This window comes from Oryzias latipes, chromosome 20, assembly GCF_002234675.1.
Source record: "Oryzias latipes chromosome 20, ASM223467v1".
NCBI lineage: Eukaryota > Metazoa > Chordata > Actinopteri > Beloniformes > Adrianichthyidae > Oryzias > Oryzias latipes.
The window spans coordinates 15,145,220-15,170,844 of NC_019878.2; the positions used below are offsets into that span (position 1 = coordinate 15,145,220).

At 40.2% G+C, this 25,625-nt stretch overlaps 1 protein-coding gene across 1 annotated transcript in view; it reads right to left on the reverse strand.

Moving 5' to 3' along the window:
- pola1 (DNA polymerase alpha 1, catalytic subunit) overlaps positions 1-25,625 on the reverse strand; it is a 62,369-nt gene that overhangs the window by 24,346 nt on the left and 12,398 nt on the right. Inside the window, exons 27-34 of the mRNA XM_004081237.4 lie at positions 15,436-15,468; positions 14,206-14,298; positions 13,919-14,124; positions 13,707-13,839; positions 13,509-13,640; positions 12,746-12,920; positions 12,276-12,457; positions 1,070-1,201 (exon numbers count right to left, since the gene is read on the reverse strand). Coding sequence (XP_004081285.1) covers positions 1,070-1,201; positions 12,276-12,457; positions 12,746-12,920; positions 13,509-13,640; positions 13,707-13,839; positions 13,919-14,124; positions 14,206-14,298; positions 15,436-15,468 — 1,086 coding nt within the window. The remainder of the gene's footprint in view (positions 1-1,069; positions 1,202-12,275; positions 12,458-12,745; positions 12,921-13,508; positions 13,641-13,706; positions 13,840-13,918; positions 14,125-14,205; positions 14,299-15,435; positions 15,469-25,625) is intronic.

Consider the following 25,625-nt stretch of genomic DNA (forward strand, 5'->3'; position numbering starts at 1 on the left):
GAACCGGCACTCTTTCTGGAGTTTTCCCCTTACGTGCACAGTGGGCCGTGTGGCTGAAAATGTCAGAGCACAGGCCTGCTGAGGTGTTCTTCATCTTTAATCCCTCCGACAGTCTCAAACACGTTAGCTGCAGACTAACTCTTCACGCAGAGTTTGGACCCTTCCACTTAGAATGGACTTTTTGTCACGTAAAACATAATTATGATTCATTTTATTTATGAGTTCATGAATTCTTTGTGCAACAGACAAACATTTTAGCTTTAAAACTCTCCCTCGTGTACCAAAGTGAGGCAAAGGTTTTGACAAGAAAGTCCCTCTGCCCCCTTAAAGCTCATCTAGGATTCAAGAAATTGAAAATTTTAGCTTTAGAAATTAAAAATAATGGTCTATTGTTACTCTTTTGCTAAGCTTTGAAGTGACCTGCTTTATTTTGAAGTAAATTGTTCTTTGCTGCTTGACTTTTGAAGTATATATCCTACTTTTTACTAAAAAATTAGAAAAACATGATGTATTTGCATTTATTAAACTTTCTTTTTAACGTGTGATTTTGAACATAATACACATTTTTCTGTTCATATTGCAGTTCTTTGGGCAAGATGGTCCCACACGACGGCTCAATAATTTGACTTAACATATAAGGAACCTAATGTCAGGGTTTTTCCATTATTTTTTCATGTCGGCTGTATGTTAGCTGTAATATTTTAACCTCCACAAAACTTAATACTGGCCCTGAGATTTTGACCATGTAGCAAATGTGGTAAATGTGAGGATGTGATAACAGGACTGAATGGCTGGCTGATTGTTAGCCAACAGCAAATAACTATACAACTTTAAAAAAAGTGTGATATCTTTTCACTTAACTAAGCTGCTCAGATTTTGGGTTTCCTGTAAAAATGTCCCACTGTGAGGGACGGTGTAAGCTTTACCAAACTAACTCAAAACATTTTCCATAGAAGAAACTATAAAGAGTATTTGTCCTCAAAAAGTTTCAGCTTCACACAACAAAAACAAAAAATATAAGATTTAATTTACAGCTAAAAGTTAGGCCTTAGCATGCAGAAGTACTCACTGAGTAGTATTTCTTAATGTGGCGCCGGATGTCCAGTAGGAGTTTGTTGCTGATGTGAACCGGGTGGTCGATGGGGCGACTCTGACAGGGAATATGACAGCACCGCATCAAACCGGGCTCCACCTTATTACCCTGGAAAAGAGAAAAGGAAATATGCAACACGGCCAAAAACAAGGGCGAGAGAGGTGCAACACCAAATGTAAAGAAAATGAGAGACAGCAGGAAAAGATGCAACATCTGGAACCATTTCACTTTTTATGGATAATACAAAGCAAGAATTTAAGAATTTCATCTAGAACCGGCTCCACAACCAACCTGAGACCCCAGAGATCCTTCTCCAAAACAGGATCTATACCGACTGAAGAAGCCAGATCAGCTTCACAAAGCTGAGGAACTTGGTATTTTTAAAGCATTACTATGATTAATTAAAATCTTTTTGTCTTGTACATTTTTTTCTTTTTTGTGTTGTTTTCTGTGTTTTGTGTTTTTTCACTTTAAATTTGTTTCAAAGGAAAAGAAGAAAATGTATAAAGTAAGAAGTTGAATTGTAATATTACCAAAAGTATTGGCTCACCCATCCAAATGCTGACTGTTTTAGTTTCAGATATGAATCTTACTACATATATAAAGGTGTAAAGGTTTTTTTCCACATCTCACAATGTGCAGCGGTGTAGACCACATGCGTTGTAACTTATTTTTGTGTCATTTTTTCATTTAGTTGTCTGATTTCTTATAAAGCCGGGTTATGTCTTGAACCAGGTCGATACTTTGCTTTAAAAATAAAGTTCAATGAATGAGGAGAGGATCTGGTTTGTGCGGTTTTCCCTTGAGAATGTGTCTACGAGTGGAAAAATAGTAAAATAACAAGCAGTGAATTACTTCTTCAAATAGGTCAAGACTAAAGTAATTTAATTCCAATTTCATCCATTAACTAAAGTAATCTAATACTTTTTTAAAGTAGTTTACACAACACTGCCCATGGAGTCAAATGGAAGCCCCATCATAATGATTTAACCTTAAAAAGGTTTTAAACCACTTTAAACACTTTAAAGCGCCAACATCAAACCTCCATGGATTCTCCTACATACTCAATGGTCATGTGATGCATGTTCAAGAACGCGTTAAATGGGCATTCTTGAACACACTTTACGGTGTTCACGCTGAACTGTCGCTACCCGATACTAGCACACGGACTCACAGTTGAAAGAAGCTTAGTGGGAAATGTCAAAGCGGTGCAAAATCTCGACCAAGGCTTTGTCTTTCACAGCTCTATTCCGATATATGAAAGACTTGGCGTCATAAAATTACAGCGGAGCACAAACCGCAGTTATTATTTCTCCTTCATGATCAATTTTTCCAAACGGCTGCCACTTCTGTCTTTTGAAAAAGACGCAATTTATACTTCACTGCCAAATCCAAGTTCAGCTGGTTTACCTTTGAATGGTTTCCTGTTTTGTACGTGAGGCCCAAAAATAGACTTAAAACCTGCGTAGCAACGCGTGAACACAAGAATTTTAAACACAGAAGCCCAAAAAGACTTTTTATTAGAAGTGGCTACTTGAATGTGTATTTCACAGCCAGAAGGTTTATCCGTGTATTTTGTTTAAATAAAATTTTCCAGTTTTGTCACATGCTGGTCCACATTGCACACGTCCCTCAGTGCAAAAGCAATGCACCCCCATGAGCCCCTGCCATTGCTCTCTTCTTGGGTCCTAATCTTGGCAAAACAGACTAATTTCTCTCCTTTCTTGTTAGCCAATACTCAAGCCGAGCTATTTTAATGCATACATCAAAGGGCTTTTATTTTTGGAAAAACAACAGCAGAGAGGGGTCAACACCTTTGTCATAATTGTCTACTGCTAATAAATATACAGTATGCATACGGAAAATCATGGCAGTCAATTTTTAACCCTGTAATCAGGAGAGCAGTCAAGTCCAATAACGGAGAAACTTGGCCATTAACTCTAAACCACCACAAAGAGCATGTCAGACGCGAAAGGTGTTAGAGCTGAAAGCACCCCGGGGCCCAGCGAAATTTAACATTAGTGTAGCCTAAAGAAAACAGGTCAGGGTGACCCCCTGAACTGTCCACTTGAAAGCAAGGCTTATGGCTAATGCAATGAAAAAGGCAGCCGCACTACATAACAATTACAATAAATGTGACGGCTTTAAACACTTGCCCCTTGCAACCTGAACTCCATTTACCTGTCGCGCTGACAGCAGCTAAAAAAGGTTTTTGCAGAGAAGTCAGCAACATGAAAGTATGCACGTGACACCCCCCCCCTCCCACCACCCAGACGCACGCGGTGGGGGGAATTGTTTGCTTGCATCATTCCCTTTTTGGAGAGAAAATCACCAGAGATTTTTCTTGACAGTTTGAGTCTTTCAGCTCATTCGGCTGCACACATTCACTCTGCCCATTTCGGTCCACTCTGTTTATTTTTCCTCCTCTGGTTTTCTTAGTCTGCAGTGGATGAAAGCATCTTCCAACTCCAGACACCCTTTAGCTCTTTACCTCACTTGTTTCAGCTCAGGCTTCATTTTGCTATGAAAACACCTCCCCACCAAACAGGCGAAATTAGATTAAAGTTCCACTTTCCATTTTTTCACAACAAAATACATTAAAAAAAAGAAAAGAAAAATCTAACGGCTTGGTCACATGCACCCGTTTAGGGGTTGAGCCGTATGGGTGCTGGAGGTTGTCCGGGGCCGTAAAGGGTTATCATGGAGGGGAGCAGCCATGTCTTAAAGGGCGCACAGGTGTGTCTTGCAGTCACATCGAGGGACGTCATTAAAATAGAACGTACAGCTGCTGTAGAAAAAATGTGCATGAACATTTTCGCTCTGCAGGCTCACCGAGTGGTCTACGATGTTGATATTTTGTGTGGGCCTCTTACAGGTTTGCCCATTTTTCACCCGCGGGCAGCCAGTGTCCACACATAAGGGCAGTTGTGACGAAGCCCCAAGTATTTTCTATATTTTGAGAATAGAAGAAAGCAGAATTGTCTTAAAAACAAATTTTTGGGGGGCGCTAGCGAGCAGGCAATGGAGTAGGTCGCATGTTTAGCGTGCTCTGCATAAATTAGCAAAAAAAGCCATAATACTCTAAAAAGTGCCAAGAAAACTCGTGCGGCTTAGCAACCTATCTTCTTTCCTCATCGCCTGGATTTTATTCTACAAGCTGAAATGGCAAGTAGTCTCCGCAAATATAAATATACGGGCAAAGCTGCTGCCTCTGCTAGCAAAGCGTGCTCAGACTCAGCTAGCTCCACACCTAGCACACCACCTGAAGAGCTAGGAGCACCAATGGAGCCGTGTGAACTGTCTGAGACGGGACTTCTAGATCTGAAGAGCGACATACTGGCCTCGATCAAATCAGAAATCACCCAGCTCTTCCAGACGGAGCTCGCAAAGGTGATAGCGAAGGAGTTCGGGGAGGTGAAAATGGAGATGCAAGCGGTCCGAACAGAGTTGGCCAACAACACCGCCACAGTGCGGTCAGAGTTGAAAGCAATTCAATCTACTGTGTCAGAGATGGAGCGAGGACTTTCAGGGTGTTCAGATGACATAACAACTTTACAAAAATCTGTCCAGCAGCTGGAAAAACACATGTCGATCCTCCAAGGAAAGTGTGTGGATATGGAAGGACGCATGCGGAGATCAAACATTCGCATATTGAATGTACCCGAGGAAGTTCCGACCACACCCGATTCAATCTCCAAACTACTCAAAGAGGTGTTGAAAATCAATAAAGAAGTGCTGATTGACAGATGCCACCGCGCTCTACAGACGAGACAAGCAGATGGGAAAGCCAGAGCGATCATCGCCAAGATGCACTACGATCAGGATTACACTGAGATCTTCCGCCGTGCCCGAGCTGCAGGTCCTCTCCTCTACAAAGGTGCCACCATCCTCATTTTTCCCGATTATCCACCGAGTGTAGCCAGCGCCAGGGCGGCCTTCAATGAGGTAAAAAAGCTTCTGCGTGGACGGGAGAACGTGCGTTATGGGCTGCTTCACCCGGCACAGCTGCGGATTACACACAATGGAATTGAAAAACGATTTAAGGATGCAGCACAAGCCATGACGTATGTGAAGGGAAATATTCTTTGAGGAGTGATTATTTTTTTACTATTTTCTCTTCTTTTTTTTCCTCAATTTTTTCCTCATCTACGTTATTCCTGTGGGGTTTTTTGTCACACCGGGAGACTGACGGAAATGCTCATCTGTCACACACAAATCATACCTCCACTCTATATGACTACTAAAAGGATGGTAATCTGAATAAATAGGTAAACTATGATCGGAATGAACCATACCTTTTCCTCCCTTTTTTTTATTATTAAACTTTTTTTAATTCAATATATATGTATATATATATATTTTTTTTTTTGTGTGTGACCTCTTCACCTGCACCATTTTTGGACATTTAATCTGAATGTCAGATGTTAAAAGGCTTTTTGGTATTTCTACTCTTAAATATTTTTGCAGAGCAAACTGGACGCTAGAGTTCTAACAAGCACATAATGTGTGGATTTTGTTGTAAGAGGGTTGTTTATGATCACCATGTTCTTGTTGGTGATGGGTGGGGTGGGTTACCTGTTGCACCTAAAGTTAGTTTATTTTCATCTGTTGCATCTATTTCTGTTAAAGTGATGAGATCTCATGTCTTACAGGTTGTATTTACTTGCCCAGATTAATACCTTAAAAATACTGTTTTTCATAGCCAATGGCTAGTCAGTTATTCAATAATCAGTATGGCTGTTGCCCAGTTAATTTTGTTAGCTGGAATGTCAAATCACTAAATCATCCATTAAAACGTAGGAAGGTGCTCTCACATTTGGAGCAGCTGAATACTGACATTGCCTTCCTCCAAGAAACTCATCTAAACACCTTTGATCACTCCAAACTTAGAGGGGGATGGGTGGGACATATTTTTCATTCTACCTTTCATTCTAAATCCAGAGGTACAGCCATTCTCATTAAAAAAATCAATTTCTTTTAACATGACAAAAGTAGAAGCTGACCCGTCTGGAAGATATATAATAGTAGTGGGAAGATTGAATAATACTCCTGTTATACTGGCAAACATATATGCTCCTAATTGGGACAATGGTGTTTTTTTTACTGAAATTTTTTCCCGAATACCAAACATAGATTCGCACCATCTCATCCTCGGAGGTGATATAAATTGTGTACTAACTCCTTCCCTTGACCGTAGTTCGCCTAAATCCACACAACCATCACAGGCATCACAAGTGATCAACCAGCTTCTTAAAACATATGGAATGTTTGATGTCTGGAGATTCCGGAATCCCAATAGCAGAAGTTACTCTTTCTACTCACCAGTACACAAAACTTTCTCACGAATTGATTATTTTTTCCTTGATAGCAACCTACTTTCTCTAGTCAATAAGTGTGAATATCAAGCAATAGTTATATCTGACCATGCACCATTGTTAATGACATTGAAAATGCCAAGTCCAGGTAATAAATATCGACCATGGCGATTTAATACTCTACTGCTTTCAGATAGAGAGTTTGTTAAATTTATTTCAAAGGAAATAAAGGAATATATCACACGTAATAGCACCCCTGGAATGTCCTCTAGCTTAATTTGGGAATCATTAAAAGCATACCTTAGAGGCCAAATTATATCTTATAGTGCTAGAACGAAAAGACTTCTAACTGAAAAGATTAAGAGGATTGAAAATGATATTCTCCAATTAGATGATATGCTAGCTAACTCCCCTTCATCTGACCTGTTCAAAAAGCGCCTAGCTCTTCAGACCGAATATAATCTGTCGACTACACGGCAGATTGAAAATCTTTTAAATAAATGTCGATATAAATCATATGAACATGGGGAAAAGATAGGTAAAACACTCGCCCATCAGCTTCGTCATCAGCAAGTGGCTCAGGCTATTATAGCCATCAACACTGAACAGAATGTGAAGTTAACTGACCCTTTAGAGATTAATCAAAGGTTTCATACATATTATACACAGTTATACACCTCAGAATCTAAAAAGGATCAAGTACTTTTTGACAAGTTTTTTAGCAAGCTTAATCTGCCTAGAGTAGATGAGGAAGTATCTCAAAATCTGGAGAGACCTTTTAAAACAGAAGATATTCAGAAGGCCATAAATTCTATGCAAAGTGGGAAATCACCAGGACCAGATGGCTTCCCAAGTGAATTTTTCAAAACCTTTGCAAAAGATTTGTCCCCTATATTACTCTCAGTCTATGATGACTCCTCCCTCTCAGGTTCTCTCCCAGAGACTATGAGACAGGCTGTTATCTCTTTGATACATAAAAAAGGTAAAAGTCACTTAGAGTGCAGTTCTTACCGGCCTATCTCGTTATTAAATGTAGATAGTAAAATCTTTGCTAAGATACTAGCACATCGCTTGGAAACTGTTTTGCCCTCTATCGTATCTGATGATCAAACAGGGTTTATCAAAGATCGTCATTCTTTTCATAATGTTCGAAGACTCTTAAATATTCTTCATCATCCCTCTCCACCAGATACATCTGAAATAGTTCTCTCGCTTGATGCTGAGAAAGCGTTCGACCGTGTGGAGTGGGACTACCTTTTTTATACACTTAAAAAATTTGGCTTTGGCCCAAGGTTTATCTCATGGATACGTATTCTCTACTCTTCCCCAGTCGCAGCAATTCGTACCAATAATAATCTTTCACCTTTTTTTAAGCTGGGACGTGGAACAAGGCAAGGATGTCCCTTATCACCTTTATTATTCGCTTTGGTCATTGAACCTCTAGCAATTACTCTTCGAGGTGATGATTCTATTAAAGGTATTCAGAGAGGGGATTCTGAACACAAAGTATCTCTGTACGCGGATGACACATTACTATATATATCTGATCCCCTATACAGCCTTCCTCATTTATTCACACTTTTGCGTGAGTTTGGAAAAATATCAGGTTATAAAATAAATATGCACAAAAGTGAACTGATGCCCATAAATCCTGTTGCACTAAAAGATGTGTCAAATTCCATACCATTTAAATTAAGCCAGCATAAATTCAAGTATCTAGGGATTTGGATCACAAGCAATTATAAACATATGTACAAAACAAACTTTATTCCATTGTTAGATAGTGTAAAACAAGATCTGCAACGCTGGCAATCCTTACCAATTTATTTAGGAGGCAGAATTAATGTTGTTAAAATGAACATCCTACCTAAGTTTCTATATCTTTTTCAGTCTATACCTTTATTTTTAACAAAAACATTCTTTTCTAACCTAGACAAACTGATTTCATCATTTATATGGAATGGGAAGACTGCCCGCATTCGCAAAAATATTTTACAATACCACAAAGATTATGGGGGAATGTCACTTCCCAATTTCCAATACTATTACTGGGCAGCAAATATCCGTACATTACTTTATTGGCTAGAGACATCAAGTCATAAGGATCTTAAATGGTTAAATTTTGAACGAATGTCATGTCAATCTGCCTCTTTACACTCTCTACTTTGTTCAACAATACCACTGTCACAATCCCTCGACAAAATTTCACAGAACCCAGTAGTTAAACATGCACTTAAAATCTGGGCACAATTTAGGAGAAGCCTGCACCTTAAAAATATGTCAATCTATGCCCCAGTTGTGAAAAATATTATGTTTCTCCCTTCCATAACTGATAACTCTTTTACATATTGGTCCACAAATGGTCTGAGAACCCTGAAGGATCTGTTCATCGAAGGTCAATTTGTTTCATTTCAGAGACTAAAAAGTGAATTTAAAATTCCTGATGTTCACTTCTTCAGATACCTTCAACTTCGAAGTTTTCTATCTACCACATTCACCCATTTCCCTTCGCGACCACCAGACTCACTTCTTGAAAACATCTTGACCTTTAATCCACAGTCAAAAGGACTCATCAGCAAAATATACACTGCAATCAACTCATCAAACACAGATCCACTGACTCATACCAAAAGAAAGTGGGAAGAAGATTTGGCTACGGACCTATCAGAGGATGTATGGCAGACTGCTCTTCAGAATATTTATTCATCCTCTATATGCTTAAGACAAAGGGTTATACAATTCAAGGTGGTTCACAGACTGCATTGGTCCAAAGTAAAGTTAGCTAAAATCAAACCAGACCTTAATGCTAATTGTGATCGTTGTGATAGGGTACCAGGTACACTTTCGCATATGTTTTGGTTTTGTCCGACACTAAGGGCCTTCTGGCACAACATCTTTCAACTTCTCTCTGACGCATTGGGGACACACATGGCTCCTGAGGCCTCAATTGCAATTTTTGGTGTATCAGAGTTCTCTCTGCGGCTTCCAAGTAAATCCAAAAGTGTGATCGCTTTCACTACACTTCTGGCCAGGAGGCTAATCCTCCTACACTGGAAAAACAAACAACCCCCTACTTTTAGGAAATATCTTGTGGATCTTATGTGCCATCTTACCGTAGAAAAAATCAGATATTCAATGAAGGGTTGTACTGCAGGGTTTTTTAATGTCTGGCAGCCAGTTCTGAGCAAGATCAAAGATATTGATCCATCGCTTCTTTCTGAGGGGTAACACTGTTACTCCATTCAGCAAAATCTTTTTTTATTGTATTTAATTATTTTTCTTTAGGGTGCAACAGGGGGGGTTTGTTTGTTTGTTTGGGGTATTAAGGGAAAAAAAAAAAAAAAGTTTGAATGTCTTTTACACTGTATATGTTGCTGAATACTCAAATAAAAAGAAACTTGAAGGAAAAACAAATTTTTGAAACGGTTTACAGTGTCTAACAAACCGGATTTAATCCTTGTGCTGCTTTGACAATCTGCATCTTTCACAGCAATTAGTTGTAACTGCCCGTTCGGGATACTTACCCCTCCCCTCCCCAAACTTGTGAGTTGACTCCACCAAACAACTCGACTCCCCTGCCTGTCCTCCGTCATCTATCAGCGCCTCCTCCTACGATCTGCAGCTCCGTGTCAATGGCAGAGTCAAGGCCCATCTGTCCTCCCCTTCGCTCTGAGCTGTTAGACCATGTTGGCCACCTTAATTAACTTACCGTCTTATCAGTTTCCGCGTGTGAGCGCTGCATACCAGCTTCAAGAACAGAGCGTTTCTTTTTTTCTAAACACTTTTTTTTTCTGCGCTCCAACTCTTCACATTACAAAAAAAAAAAAAACACATCATCCTTTATGATGTGTAATACTCCTAATTTTATTTAATGCACCCCTCTACCGCTTGTGGAGGACAGAGGTTTGTCAGTTTTATTAGTGTCTACCAGACGAGAAAAAGCTGCATGCCCTGCTCCTCATTAGAGGCTGATAATACTCCAGTACACGACCTTGGCCTGAAAAATGGAAGGAGCGAGGTGATTGTGTGTGTGTGTGTGTGGGTGTGTGTGTGTGGAGCGGCCGGGTTAAGGAAAGGCTTTTCAAGCTGTGGTGTCCAAACTATGCCAATGAAAACAGAGTCCACTTTGGAACCAGGCAGCTGTCTAAAAATACAGACAGAGACACAATATGGAGGATGAGAGAAGCATGGATCCCTCACTGGAAGTTTTACTGCAATGCCCATGGAAACTATATTCGCCCATTCTCACACTCTCTGCTGACTGAACTGCAAATAAAAACGCAACCGATTAAAAAAAAAAAAAAATCATCCCAACTTTTTTCTGTATCCCTCAATTTGAGGGAGAGGAACGCGGTTTTATTGCCATCGAGCCCAACAGATTAGATATCGCCTGTCAAAGGGATGAGGTCACTGGAAACCATGGCGTTCGCTTCGAAAACTGCAGAAACTCTTTGATGCAGACAGGTGGCAAAGTAAACCGCAATGCTCGACCTTTGACCTCTTCCGAGGAAGGATCCAGTGACTGTGGGATGCTGTGAGAAAACACTTGTTTAAAGTTGCTGTTTGGTTCAGACCAAAGTTGGATTTCTTAGACTTTTATTTTGAAAGGTGGGGAAATGAATCCAAATGTTGGTGCGACCCAAACTGGCAAACTCTGGTTTTGACTGAAATGCGGGTCGACATTACTAAGTATTACTAAATAAACATTACTAAATAAACTAAGGGCAGGAAAGGAAGTGATGCTTGATTTGGAAACTACAATTAAGGAAAAAGAGAAAAGAAACAGAAACCTAGAAAACTTTTAGAGAAAAATCTAATAAGGCACAGAGAAAGAACAAATGCTTAGCTTTACTTTCTGAAGCGACACAAAATACTAGCTTGGATCCTGTTTAGGATTCTCTTTTTACTGATTCATTAATGGGAAATACTGATTCAAATGAGCAGCTTTTGAACCTACAAAAACCTGCTCTGTGGTTTGGTCAAAAGTGTAGAGTGAAAGCAAACCAAACTGCCAAACTTCATTGTGAGCGCGCTCAAAGAGGGTGTGTGAAAAAGGTTCAAAAAGTTCCGTTTATCTTTTCAAACAGAGAAATATTTGCAGCAAAGCAGTAGAAACTGCAGTCCCCCATCATACTGTCAGATTCCTCACTACATCAAGCTACGCTACAGGTGCGCTCACACCGCCCTCGACAACCTTTGTTCAAGCAGCCACTTTCAATGGAAAGTCTATGTAAAGGTGTGTTAACATGCATTTCAGGCGCCTGCATTTAAAATGCTCACATTCACATGTAGCTAAACAAGTTTCAACGACAGTTTCCGGCTCTACTTACAAAACGTGCAGCCATCGGACACGTGTGACAAGTTAAACCAGGTCACACTTTGACCAATCAGGGACTCTGATTCGGTAGTGACGTGTGGATGACGTCCCTTCTAATTCACACAACTGTTTGAGAAGCGATCATGGAGGAAAAATTCATATTTGGGGTTTGTGCACGGCCGGAAATATATGACACCAAGTCTTTCATATCTCAAAAGAAAGAAAGAAAAAACCTGGAGCAAGATTCATGAGATTTCAGCGCTTCAACATTTCGCTCCAAGCATCTTCCAAACGTAGGTGGCAGACAAGTAAACAAAGAAAAAAAAAGAACAATCCCCTCCCTGCTTGTGCAGTGTGAACACAATGGATAAAGGGTGTGTTAAAAAGCTGCGTTTAGCGCTTTCTTGCACACGTGTCACAAGCCTGGTGTGTATGTAGCTTAACAGGGCTAAAAAGTGTTAAGAAAACTTCCAAAGATATAAACAAGTCAAGTTGAAGTAGGAATATTGGACCCATGACGCTCCACATGTGGGCGTGTCTGTGTACTTACAGCTCCCTCGAAGACGTTGTCATAGATGTTGTCGGTGCCACATGAAGGGCAGGTGAAGGTAAACCTCTCACAGTCTCTGTAGCGCTCCTCGTCTGTCAGCTGGACGGGAGCTCCCAGCATGCCGTCCGCCTCCTCCTCCCTCTGATGCTGCTGGTGGGATCGGAAATGACTCGGGTCCAGACCTGCAGCAGACGCTGGAAATTTACTGCTGATCGTTTCACGAGAGTTGGACTAACTCACTCCCAGTTGACTTCAGAAGAATAAAATAATTCGTCTTTCTTTCCATGATAGCTTACAGGTATTTAAGATGACTTTCCATGATTTCACTCTAACCTGGAGGAAAGTTAATAAAGCTTTAAAAATGTTATATTTTATCAAATCAATAAAGAAATCTGATAATGATACACAGAGTAGCCAAAAAGACTCCTGTAACGAAGTGTGCAAACTAAAGGACTGATAGGCGATCTTACCCAGCCACGTTGCTATGAGCACGCCGTCGATGCCCTCAATGGGCTCACAGATGCGGGACACCACCGGGTGGATCTGCTGGGCCAGGTAGTACTGCGTGTCCACACTGAGACCCTCTTGTTTCTGCAGCTGCTCCAGAGCATAAGCCCTCTGACTGGCTGCTAGCGTGGAACCATCCTACAGAGGAAAAACCAGTTGGGTTTTAGCTGCAGGGAGTGAGCAACAGGGATGCATTTCCTTAAAAAAATGCGTAAGGGAAAGGGTTTCAAAAAAATGAAGAGACAAAAATATTAGATAATATTTCAGAATTAATGGCAGTGAGCTAAAATAAAGTAAGCTAACCAACTTCCAAAACTGTAACATTTTAAATTATGTCCAATTTTCCTTGAAAATAACCTAAAAACACTCTTAAGAAGCAATCTGTAAAGGGTTATAGTGGAAAATCCTGAAAAAGGGTCAAAATGTTCATAAAACATAAACCTGTGAGAGTCTGAGTTTTATTTTTTTATATGAGTACCAGTACATATTAAATAGTTTAATGTTCTTGTTTTTTGAGTGCAAAGCTGACTTTTAAAAACAAATCAAAAGATTTTACATTCATTTGAAATGAAAACATTTGTATAAACCATTCAATATTTGAAACAGTGTAAACGTTACAAATTTAAAACGAAAAATATAAAATAAAAACGAAAAAAGACTTTCTGCCAAAAAACACACAGAGGTAAAAAGTTGAGAGAATTTCTCTATAAAGTTTAGTGTGCAAACCTTGCAGATGAGGTAAGAGATCGTATCTCCGGCTTTGACTCTTCGTCCGCCCTGAGAGTTGATCCATAGAGCAACGTGGACATGAGGAAGGCTTTTCTTGTCTGGGTAGTCTTGAGGATCCTTTGTCAAGGCCTGAAGAAAAGCAGCGATGAGCAGGAGAGCACCAACAACTCTCCAACAGTACAGCAGCAAACTCACCTTGTGTATTTCATACAGGTTCAGGGGTATGTCTCCATTGGCGACCCGCTCTCCCACTTCCACCAGGTGCTTCTGGATGTTCTCCACAATAATGTCACGACTCTGGTCGGACAAGATCTGACCAATCACATAACTAGATCATGGAAAAAAAAGGACAATTATGAATCCTGGCATTAATGATCATTTGTGTGGACTACAATCTTCTAACGTACTTGCCACATTCCTTGGCCAGGTCGCACCAATCTCTGCGGACAATGTCCAAGCCTTTGAGTTCTTGCTTCACGCTGTACCGTCCATCGCCATGGTGCTCCACCACCAGTGCTGCATATTTCTTCTTCTTGAGCAGCAGAAGTGACTTAAACACCCCGTCGATGTCGATCTCCAAGAGTTTGTACAGCTTGTTCACTTCTGCCTTCACCTGGAAACAAAAGAGCAGAGTGGTTTGTTGAAAAACCCAAAGAAACCAGAGCTTTTCCTGCTGCAGCGTGTCAACACAAACCTTATTTCCAAGTTTGAAAACTTCTTCTAGCGACTTGCTGTTGGTGTTGATCATGATGGAGTCAGTATCTCCATAAATGACTTCCAGGTTCATCTGAGTCATAGCACAAAAAAAATAAAGTTAAACTACATCAGATCGTAGATTTATAATGGGTAGTTAAAAATCTTTTACATAATTCTGCTTTGACTCTCTTTGTCTTTTTTGTGGCCCTCTTAATAACTCTAAGAAGTTTGCTGCATAAAGAAAACAAAGCAAGTGAGCGCTTGGGCGTTTTAAGGAGATGAATGACTCGTTTTATAAAATCAATGGAATTTTTTACAGATATTTCCCTAAAATTGTCAAAACTTTATTGCAAACATTGTACATTTGTTTATTAAATCATCTTTTTCCCTAAATAAAGGCATACAGTTCTTAAAAAAGCTAAATGAAATGACATTGATGTCAGCAGATAACAAAAGGTTGGGGTTCTTTTGGATAAAATATCAGAATTCTCCTCAACTGAAGGTAAACATTTATAATTGATCGGAATTTAACTATCTCAAAATGTTTGAAAGAACACGTCCTAACACTGAATGCTTGAGGATTTATTGCCAAACATGCTGTTCACTAACAAGGGGATAAATCACAAAAAATTGTCTGAACCATGACTTGACCTAAAATGTTTTGGTGGAAATGACATCAACAGACAAAAAGGGCAACTTGTTGACACCATGAAAAACGGCTTTTAAGCTGCAGCTGATTTGTTGTAGATTTGATTTAACCAAATGTATGTGTTTTTCTTTTAGCAAATATTTCATGTCTTTATAGAGTACAAAAAAATAATTAGTTTATGGGCTCTTGTTCTGAAGTCATTTTATTTTGAAAGTGCTCCATAGGGTTTCATAGGTGGGACTCCTGGAAACCACTTTGAGCTACAAACTTTGTATTAAAAAGAAGTGCCACAAAAATAAAGATGTAGGAGAGAAAGTATCCCTGCTTACTTTTAGAAAAGGCTTTGGCTTAAAGATTTAAAATCACTGTTGCATGAAGTTTCTCAAATAATCTGCAGTTTCTCCAAAAGGTCAAAAATGGTTTGGATCTGAATTCATTTCTTCATCCAAGTTGCAGAGATTGGACAGAAAGGTTTCATCTTTTTTTTCTTCTTTCTTTTAGGAAAACAGTCCCTTAACCAGCGATGTTAAGGGACATGTCTTTGTTCAATCTGTGCAAAGGACTCTGGTAAGAACTCACCTTCTGAACCATGTCTTTGGTGTGCATCAGGATCTGAAGAAAAGAGACCGTTGTCAATGATGTGAGCAACTAAAAGCTCGGAAGAATGAAGAACAACCACAAGTCGAATAAACAAAGAAATCACATTTAGTCCGGATCAAGTCCTGAACCTTGTGTTTCGTCTGTCCCGACTACAGCTTGTAAACAAAACCATGTGACTAAAGATCTCTTCCCTGATCAGGAATTACGAGGGTGGGGCAAAGCAACTAGAGGCAGAAATTATGGAAGTTCTGCGCTTTTAGTTCATTCAAACTTTATATTTCGCTCACAGGTTTTGAAGGACTGTGTGAAGGTCAGGCTCAACCCTTTGTACTCGCTTTTTTGGTCCGGTGGACAGCTATGAAGGTACCGTACGCTACCAAGTGCTTATGACATTTAGATTGTCGAGAAAACACCGAGAAGCAATGTGTATCACGTAAAAAATTGTTTTGATATGTCTGAATTCATCCGACCACAAATCAATGAGTTATGTCTCATCGTTGCAGTGGTATGGCGTTGTTTTTAAGAGAATTCATAAGGAACTAAAAGGTAGCTTTTAGGATGACATGTATGAAGAGTTTTCAGTGGTATTAAAATAAACGTTTTAACAAGTAAACAGCTGGACTCTTTTTTTAGTTTGTTTGTTTGTTTGACAACACGAAAATCGTAGCTTCATATTTATCCGTGGCTTGTTTGTTGCTACATTCCTCCTCTTTTTACTTTGGCTACCGTGGTCGCTTCGGATGAGTTGCTCCGCTCCGGGAACAGATTGTATTCAGACTGAGGAATCAAAGCTCAGTCTGATTGGAAACGAAGCGAGACCACCTCCACAGATGGGTCCGAGAGCGTTTCCTGGTCCTGAACCAGGGTTCGCTTGGGTGTATTCAGACTGAGAATTTGTTCTGGATTACCAGGGGAAACAACCTCTGGTTCACTTTAAGTGAACCGAACGTGTCCAGTCTGAATCCAGCCTTAGATACAAACAGTTTGTAAACATACAGCTTCAGCTGTATGTTATTAAGTGAGTGTGCATGTGTGAGGGAGCAGGTGACTTGCTTTTAAGTGGAGGATTATTAGCTAAGAGGGCAATTATGAGAGCGTGCTGTGACCGTCGTCTTTTCAACCCACACACACTCTGGGCCAGGCAACACACCCTTTAATGAGTCGTAATGGCCTTTATCACCAGCTGAGAGAGAGAGAGAGAGAGAGAGAGAGAGGGGAGGTCATTGAATGCAGTTTGTCCGCTCAGCGAGAGAAATTCAGGGGGCAGCAGAGGGATCCTAACAGGTGAGGGTCCGGAGAAAAGGGAGGGGGGAGGGGGGCTCTGGCTAACTAATCTAGGGGGGGTCAGGGAGACTGAATGTGGTGTGACCTGTCACCAGCAATCTGCTCCTCAATCAAGCACGGCTGCATATATACACACCCCGACTTGCACTGCGCCTTGTCTGCGGACAAGGACGTGGCTATTTCAGAGTGTGAGGAAGAGGCGGGGCTTCCACTCCCAGCTGCATACCACTGTGTGTGTGTGTGTGTGTTGGGGGGGGGGGGGGGGGGGGGGGTCCTAGGCCGTACATGGAACAGCTTCTTGCATTTGAGGCTGCTGTCAAGGTCACGCTGTGTATGACTCCCAAATCTTGGCCCGACACACTTGGGTGGTTGGTGGAGAATCGTGCTGCTTGGCTTTGATGCAGAAGAAATGTTTGAGGGGGGAGAAAGTCAAAAACGCTGACGGAATATAACAATCTGTTCAGTGATGGAACAGTTAAAAAATAAAACAAGGTCATGTTGGGTTTTTCATTTAATGTACAAGGAGAACCTAAAGGAAAGCTTTGTAAAAACTGGTTAAGAGGGGCTAAAAGCATCATACATGGATCGACAGACCTGAGGAAATACAACCTTACAGAGACATAATCACACATTTTGCCAATTCAAAAGGAAGGGGGTGGTAAACTTATAATAATTTAAAATAAAAAAAAACACAACTTCATCCCAATCTGATCCAAACCATTCCCACTCTATGATGTTTGGGGATATCTTATCTGATTCCTAGAAACCTTTACATCGGCAGGTAAAATCTTTGTTGGAACCAGCCTTTTCTGCTTCTCATTGGGTAACTTGCTCTGAGGTGGAACTCCAACAATCGCTTCAATGCACAGAAACACAGAAAATGGTAGAGGCGAGGGGTTTTTAATGCATCAGAACCACTAAACTATGAATTACTCTGAATCAGATTTTTGGGTAAAACTACTCCAACCCTGCAACCGTTTGCCCAGTTAAATCGTTCATTTATTTACTTCATAAAAATGATTAGGGAACACGCAATTTGAACTACTTCATCGTGACAATCTGTGAGAAAAAAGGGGGAGCAGCCAAAGAAAATTAAAGAAGGAAAAGCTAAAAACAAAGCACAACTGATTACCATGTGGACTTTTGCCAACGCTATAATGAAGACGGACTCATCACATGCAAACTCGGTTGTTCAGCAGACCTTTTGGCAGTCAGGGTTAAAAGCTTTAGTAAGCAGCTCTGTGCCAATTTCAGCTACATTCTTTGTGAAGTAAAACAAACACACCCCCATAGTTATGTTTCTGTCTGGAAAAAAACAAAGTGCATCCACTGCCGCCTGATGTAAATATAGCAACCCTTGTAATAAAAAAAATATATATGTATATTGTCTGCATATTTAGAAATTCAAAAAGTATCTGTAGCACTTTGAGACAACAACAAACACATACATTTTAAAATTGGTAAATACTAATGCAATAATGACCAATCACCTTCCACATCAAACTTTCCTACCTATTAGGCCAGCCATAACCAACCATGTATCACCTAAAACCAATAACACAATAGTACCGGAAAAGATTCAAACAAAAACAATAGCTTTATTTTCTTTAAAATGTCCATATTTTAACCTTCAAAACAAAGAAATGGCAGCAACTACACTAAATACCAGAATAGATAACAGAATCGTTTGGTTTAATATGCTGTTAAATAATTTATTATAATTTCTAAATCTACATAAATGAATCCAGCGAACCAGGAGGAAAAGTATGGAGATCCAACAGCAAATAACCAATAAAAAGAAGGGTAGGTGCAAGAAATGAAGGGATGAAGGACCGGCAAATGGAGAAAGCAAAACAAGGCGACAGGGGGAGGCAACGCGAGGTGAGAATGCGTTGATGTAATTGATGAGTGGACATCTTTAGAAAGGTTTTCCATATGCTGTCAGTTCCAGCTGGACGAACAGCTTTAAAGAATGAAATGTGTGAAAGACAAGTCGTTTGACCATGACACAGGAATGGCCATGTGTGTGTGGGCTCATGTTTAAACACATACCGACATACGCTCACTATACCGACCAATGCAAACATATTTTCTCTGGGGGGGTTACAAAAGTGTCCGTGTGTAAGTCTTCTCCCTGATGATTGCACAAGTCACCACCGAGCATTCCACTCATACTGGTCCAAACAACTGAAAAAGCATCACAGACACTCGGATCTCCTGACACCAGAACCCTTTGGTTTTCTTGTTATTGTGTTATTAAATACATTATTGTAAGAATTATTTTTATCAATGTGTCCTACAAAACTCCCTTTCACCCAACCTATTATTCATTTAATCTATAACTATTAGTTTAGATCTGTACGTATTAGAATCTCTCTGCTTTATTTTACTGGTTTCCTTCTCCTGTCAGTTTTGGCGTTTCTGAATATTAGAACAGACAGTAGATGAGCGGTTCCATGAAAAGCGCCAACATCAACGTGAGAAATGAAAAATGAGTGAAAAAAGTGAGAAATGTGAGCAGAGGAGAGAACCTCTTGTTTTGAAAATTGGATTCCTCATTTCATTTCATTTCATCTTTTATTTTGAAGTGACTTAACACATTAAGACTAAGATCAAAGTTTTTAGTCAGGAAATCTGAATTTTTCCACACATGTTTAGCCCAAATCATTACTTTTATTTCTTTAAATCTTTTCCAAATGATAAAGAAAAAGAAAAACAAGCAAAATGGCCTTCATGTTTATGTGAGCAGACTGCCTCTATTGATGTTCTTTGATTTACAAGTTTTTGGATAAGACCATTTCTACTATTTCATTCATTCATTACTTCATTTTAACTTACAGCTGACACGTCCTCAGTTGTGCAATCGGTTTAAAATTATAAATGATTCAATTAAAAAATGGTTTTAAATAGGTACAGACTGACAGATCAACAAGTCAATGAGAAATAAATTGACGAGAGCTGCTGTATAAAAAGAGAAATAAAGCAGATTAAGTTGGAAAAGTGAAACCAATTTAAGGGTTTGATGCTTTAACAAAACCCCTTTTAACGCAACACCCTCCAGTTTCCTAAAAGTCATTTGACTATTTCACTGTAAGCACTGAACTTTCCTGCAGGCTGCCTTCACAGCTTGAGCTTCAAATTGGATTTTTCACTTGTGAAAACTGTCTCATGTCTTTGCATGTCCTCCCGTGCGCCTGTACATAAGCTCTATCCATTAGCGCCCATTTATTCTAGCCTGTCATATTCAGTCAGGCGGCTCAGTGGTGTCACTTTTCCCACCAATTGCTTAGGCTTTTGTCAGCATTAAACCCAACTGTTTGACCAAATCTACACCCAATTGTTCAATGTGTTTTGCCCAACTACCATGGTTTAAACAGAGATGTTAACTGACTATTTTAATAGCTGTGCCCTAGATTTAATGGAAAATCTAGAAACATGATAATCTGGCATGATTACTCTCAGGACGTCCTCTCTGTCCCTTACACTCCTGGCAAAGAACCCCTTAAAACAGTTTCTGACAATTGTTTTGTAAGACATTGAACTGAAAAGCATTTTTGCGATGACAGTCAGCTGTCTGAAACAGTACCTGTGGAGAAACATAGCGCTATCTGAGGTGGGAGGGGCCAGTGGTCCCACACTCCAAGTGCTAAGATAAAGATATTAACAATCCCAAATTAAAACAAGTAAAATTATCTGTTCAGTAGGAATTCAAAATATTCTTGGATTCTAATGACCGACTTACCAAACCCCTGCCATAGTTTTGTTATTATGTCTACTGTTTTCAAGGATTTGGCAGTAAATTTATTTCTTAAAACCAGGAGAGATTGCAATTCTATTCATTTGGAAATAATGTCACAAAGTCACTCATTCTCCGTTTATTTGCTTTTTAAAATTGCGGAGCTTCAAAGCTTGAAGTAATAAATAAAACTCAAATTTGACATCTTGATGTTGTATTGAGTTTTACCATTTTTATATTTGCTCAATTCATTTTAAATGGCACATTTGTTTTCACTTTATCTAGATTTGGTAAAGAAGACAAACAGTGATAAATATTCAAATATCGCCCAAAAAAAAGCAACAAATCTGTTAACTATTACGTAGACAAGCTTTCTTTTATTTTTTAAAGCATATGCTTGGCGCCTTTGGCCAGAGTTTTACGATACGGTAGTCTCAATTAGATTTTTAGCCACGGTTCTTGGACACGAGCTGCATGGTGGGGCAGTGGTCAGCGCTCTTGCCTCACAGCTAGAAGGCCCTGGTTTGAATCCCAGCTGGGACCGCTCTGTGTGGAGTTTGCATGTTCTCCCTGTGCACTGGTTTTTTCCAGGAACTCCAGGTTCCTCCCGCAGTCCAAAAACATGCTTTATAAACGGTCACGACCATTTAAGGCAGCGGTATCAAACTCATTTTCACTGAGGGCCTCATCAGCATCAGATTTAACTTATACATGTAACTAAATGTAATGAAAAATAAAAGTAACTACTCCTTAATGTTAAATAACTCATTTATTTATTTATTTATTATAACTTTTTACTCAAATTTGATTCTGTCAGGTTAGGTTATATGGACAGTGTTTAAGTCCTACTGTATAGTTGCCCAATCCAATATTTCAAGTCCAATCCCCCCCAAGATATATACTATATTTGTTTTAAGATAAAAAACTTTTATGCTCTCGCGGGCCACCTAAAATGACATGGCGGGCCATGTGGTTTAAGGTCATACAGGTGCCATTTCTAAAGAAGGCAAATGTTTTTGGCTGTTATTTATTGAGTCACTAAAACTCTCAAAAAGATTGACAAACGCTTTTCTAACAGCTATGGAAGAGATGGTAGTATTGTGAGGATCCTGGTACCTGGGAGAAGGTTTTTTTTAGCTGGAGATCGTTCCTTCCTTAATCTGACAAGCAGGCAAACCACTCACACTGATGTATGACACAAGTCCAGCCAGCAATTCATTCATAAAATCCCTTTTTTATACACTTTTTGCTAGGACTTTTCCCATAAAATTGCTTTGTGAGGCTTGAAGAGCAGCTAAGCTAAATATACATTGCATAGTGTTCTCTGTCCAACTGGGTTTAAACCATTTACAAATTATCCTCTCATTAACAACTCTGTCAATGATTCCTACATGGACACCAGATGTCAGATCAATCTGTTATTAATTGTAATCCCTGCCATTAGCTTGGTCTCACATGGCCTCATTAGTAGGTGTTACTAGTGTTCCCGTTTAGATCCTGAACCCGTTCTGTACCGCCGTCAAGCGAATGCGGCTAAAATAGCAGCGCCACTCCCATGTGACTATTTGTTAAGTCCCGTCCTTTCAGGAGTAAAGCCAGCTATTTAGGAGAACTACACAACCAGGCTTCCTGACGCACACAAACGCACACCTTAGAGTAAACAAGTTTATATTCCTACTTCTAATTCAGGGAAACATAAAAATTACTCCTATTATCAGTACTCGTGGGTTTGATTCTAGGAAATGGTTTATCATTTCTCTGGCACAACAGACGACATGGAAATAGGGTCGCCGGGAGGGCAACAATGTTTTCTTAGACTTCATTACACCTAATGCACATACATGATTTTCACCGAAACCAAACTGTGACCCCTCTGCAGCTCGGCGTTTATCCCACATGCAAGCGTCAATCCTTCTTCCTCCTTCTCTTTGGATGCCAACTCCTCTGTCGGGCTGTTTTTAAACACAAGGACAGAGACTCAATTACATTAGAATGGCTTTCAGGAGTCATCCTTCATCCTGAGTCGCACACATACACCTGCTAATGGTCGTCAGATTTGCTGGCGTTGGGAACAAAGGTCAAACCGATCTGCAGTCCGCAACAATCAGCAGCTCCCCCCCTCCGCCTGTGTTCTTAGCATCGCTTGTTTAAGGGGACATAAACACACTGGCACAGAGCTTTGAAGAGCTGAGCTAAAAGTCACTGCTAAAGCACAAAACAAGAAGTAAATTAGGCAAAGTCAAGGGAACGGATTCCTGACCTTAACCCTGAACAACAGCAAGTTTTTAGAGCAATTAATCTTAGTTAACTGTCAGAGAAAACGATCCGGTGGTCACATAAATCTATCAGCCAGCAGCCGGCGGACAATAGACGTCTGCCGGTTGAATCAAACGCATTAATCAGCCCATCAAAAAACACATTTCACGCATGTGCTCCTTCATCCAACTGTTCGGTGGCGACTGTACAAAAGGACCCAAAATAACCGAGGGGCTGAGCGGGACATCAATCTGTGGCGAACGCTCGGCTGTGAAATCCTAAACCCTCACCTTCCTCTTAATACCCATCATCCCCCTCTTAATACCCACACATACCAGGACAGAGTAGGGCCACAACAAATGGTCCCCCCGACAAAGGGCAGAGTTCGGCCCGCGGCACCCGTAGGGGAGAGCGTGCACGTTGCTAGTGCCAGCGGACCAGAACTGGGAACCAGGATGGGCAATGAATAAGGGGCCTTCCATCCTCTAAAGTTAGCAAATCGAATCAGAGCTGCAGCCAAAAGTCTGTCAAGAAACCACTGTACCCCCCCCACCCCCAAACTCAAAATCTGACCTGCACTGTCCCATGAGACTTAGTCCTCTATTTAAACCGAGAGTGACAGAAAGATGAGAGCAAGGCCGATCAATAAATACAGAGAACACATGCACATTCACAGCAGACACCCCCCATCCCAACAGATGAAGGGGGTGGGGGGCGGATTTACACTGCGGACAGAGCGGTGATCAGTATACATGTTACAATTACAAAAATAAAAAGCCTCCTAAATTATGAGATGAAAGTAGAGTGCAAATGTGATGATTAAAATGGGGGCAGGGGTGCAAATGGCAATAGCCACAAATACACTGGAAACGCAGCTATAAATGCCAGCTGGCCTTTCTGGCCCTCTGCCGATGGAAACTACTGAGAACTACTTAGCTTCTAATAACTTTAGAGCTTGATGCACAACTTCTCTGTTGTGTTACTGCTAACGCTGACCAGCGAGCGAGCTCACCGTCAGAGAAGGGGACGCCGTTTTTAGGGTTTAACTTTATCCGTTTTCTTGACGAGGTGAAAAATGACACGTTTTACTGAGTTTTTGCCGTCTTCTTGTTGCGTTCCAATAAAAGCTTCCCGGACTCGTCTTCCTCCCTGAAAACGACCTGCAGTATAAATAGAGTCGTGTCCTTCATCGCAGATGCAAAGAAAACAAACCGCAAAGATTACCGGAAGGTGGTGGCTGATTATTTAGCCAACGACGGCTTCCAATGTGACCGATGACCTTTCGCATGCATGCGTCTGCAACATAATCAAGTTTGCTGAGCCCTCGACACACACACACCAATTTGGTGATATCACTCCACGTCTCGGGAAACAATAAACGTTAATGCAGTCAGGTGAAAGCCAATGGAGCGACGTCAGCAAAACGCTGACAGTCTTCACCAGTGAAAACCTTTTGAGGGTTTTTTTTAATGTTTGGCTGAGAAATATTGGGCTAGGGTTCATAAAGATTCATTGCAATAAACACAAAGATCCTTAAAGGATCATCTGCCACATTTTGAGTTTAAATATTACTTTGTTTGGGCTAATGAAAAAACAAAAACCACAGCAGAACCATCATGTGGCGTTTGTCCACTAGACGACCATTAACAATAGTACGACTTCCTAAGGAATCTGGTTGCTCACAGAGTGCTGTGTCCAAAAAGGTCAAGCTCAAAGTAATTTTTTGAAAATGTTTATACATTTTATTTTAGTGATCGATATCAGGTCGCACAGAAAGCAAACATAACATATAGGGCTGCAAGATATGAGGAAAACTCGCGAAATTGGTGATCAATATTACGATGACGATGTAACTTGCGATAAATGAACAAATGGAAAAAAAAAACAGAAACACTTCCATTTCACTGCAAAATTTTACTTTAAATAAGAGTCAAAATGCCTTAAATTATTCTCCAAATGACCCTCGTCTAATTAGGAGGGCAACATCTAACATAAAAGCTCCATCCGATTGGTCAAATACGTACAGGGATTTATTAAATAGTTCAAGTTGCCATAAGATTTTTTAGCACATTTAAGGTTTACCATTTATTGCAATTTTTGCCAACTTCTGCGATATGATTATTGCGAAACTTGAAATCGCGATAACGATAAATTTGCGATTAATTGTGCAGGCCAAATAACATACAATATTTTTAGATTTATTCATCATCTGATTCTGAAAGGAGTTTTATTTTGAAAAATTACCGGACATCTGTCTGTAGCTCACTACATACGTTATCATTGTAGCTCATTTCAAACCCCCCAGGATGGCAAAGTAAACAAAAGCCTCTTTGAGCTCAACTGAAGAAGAGTCTGCAGCCTCAAAGTAAAAGGAAGATGCATTTGATAGACAATTAAAAGAATTTTGCTTGAAATAAGTTATTTTTCTACATAAAGACGATTTTTCTTCCCTTTACCTGAAAATATGGATTCATTACAAGAGGTTTTTTCCAACCTGCTCTGCATGATATGCCAGCTCTCTAATGTAACAGGGATGCTAAGAAAAGTTCCACTTGGCTAGATTTTATTTTAAAAATACCAATTATGATGTTTGTTTGTTTATCTTGTTGTATTTATTCACTGCATTTGAAAGGTTGGTCCTTGAAAAGAGACATTAAACGAATCTGGGATGCAAATTAAGTTTGAAATCTAAGCTAAAAGAGCCATTTCAGAAAAGACTGTCAACACAGAAAAGGTTGGACAGCAAAAGCCTCTGCGCACGTCTGACACTCTGGCCTTGCAGAACGTGTTGCAGCAATGCGTCGTGACATGAAGGCGATCCGTCTGTGGCACAGCAGAGGTGTCCCGGAGGCTCGGGTTGCTCTGATTGCAGCCTTCAGCTCTTCTGCTTTGT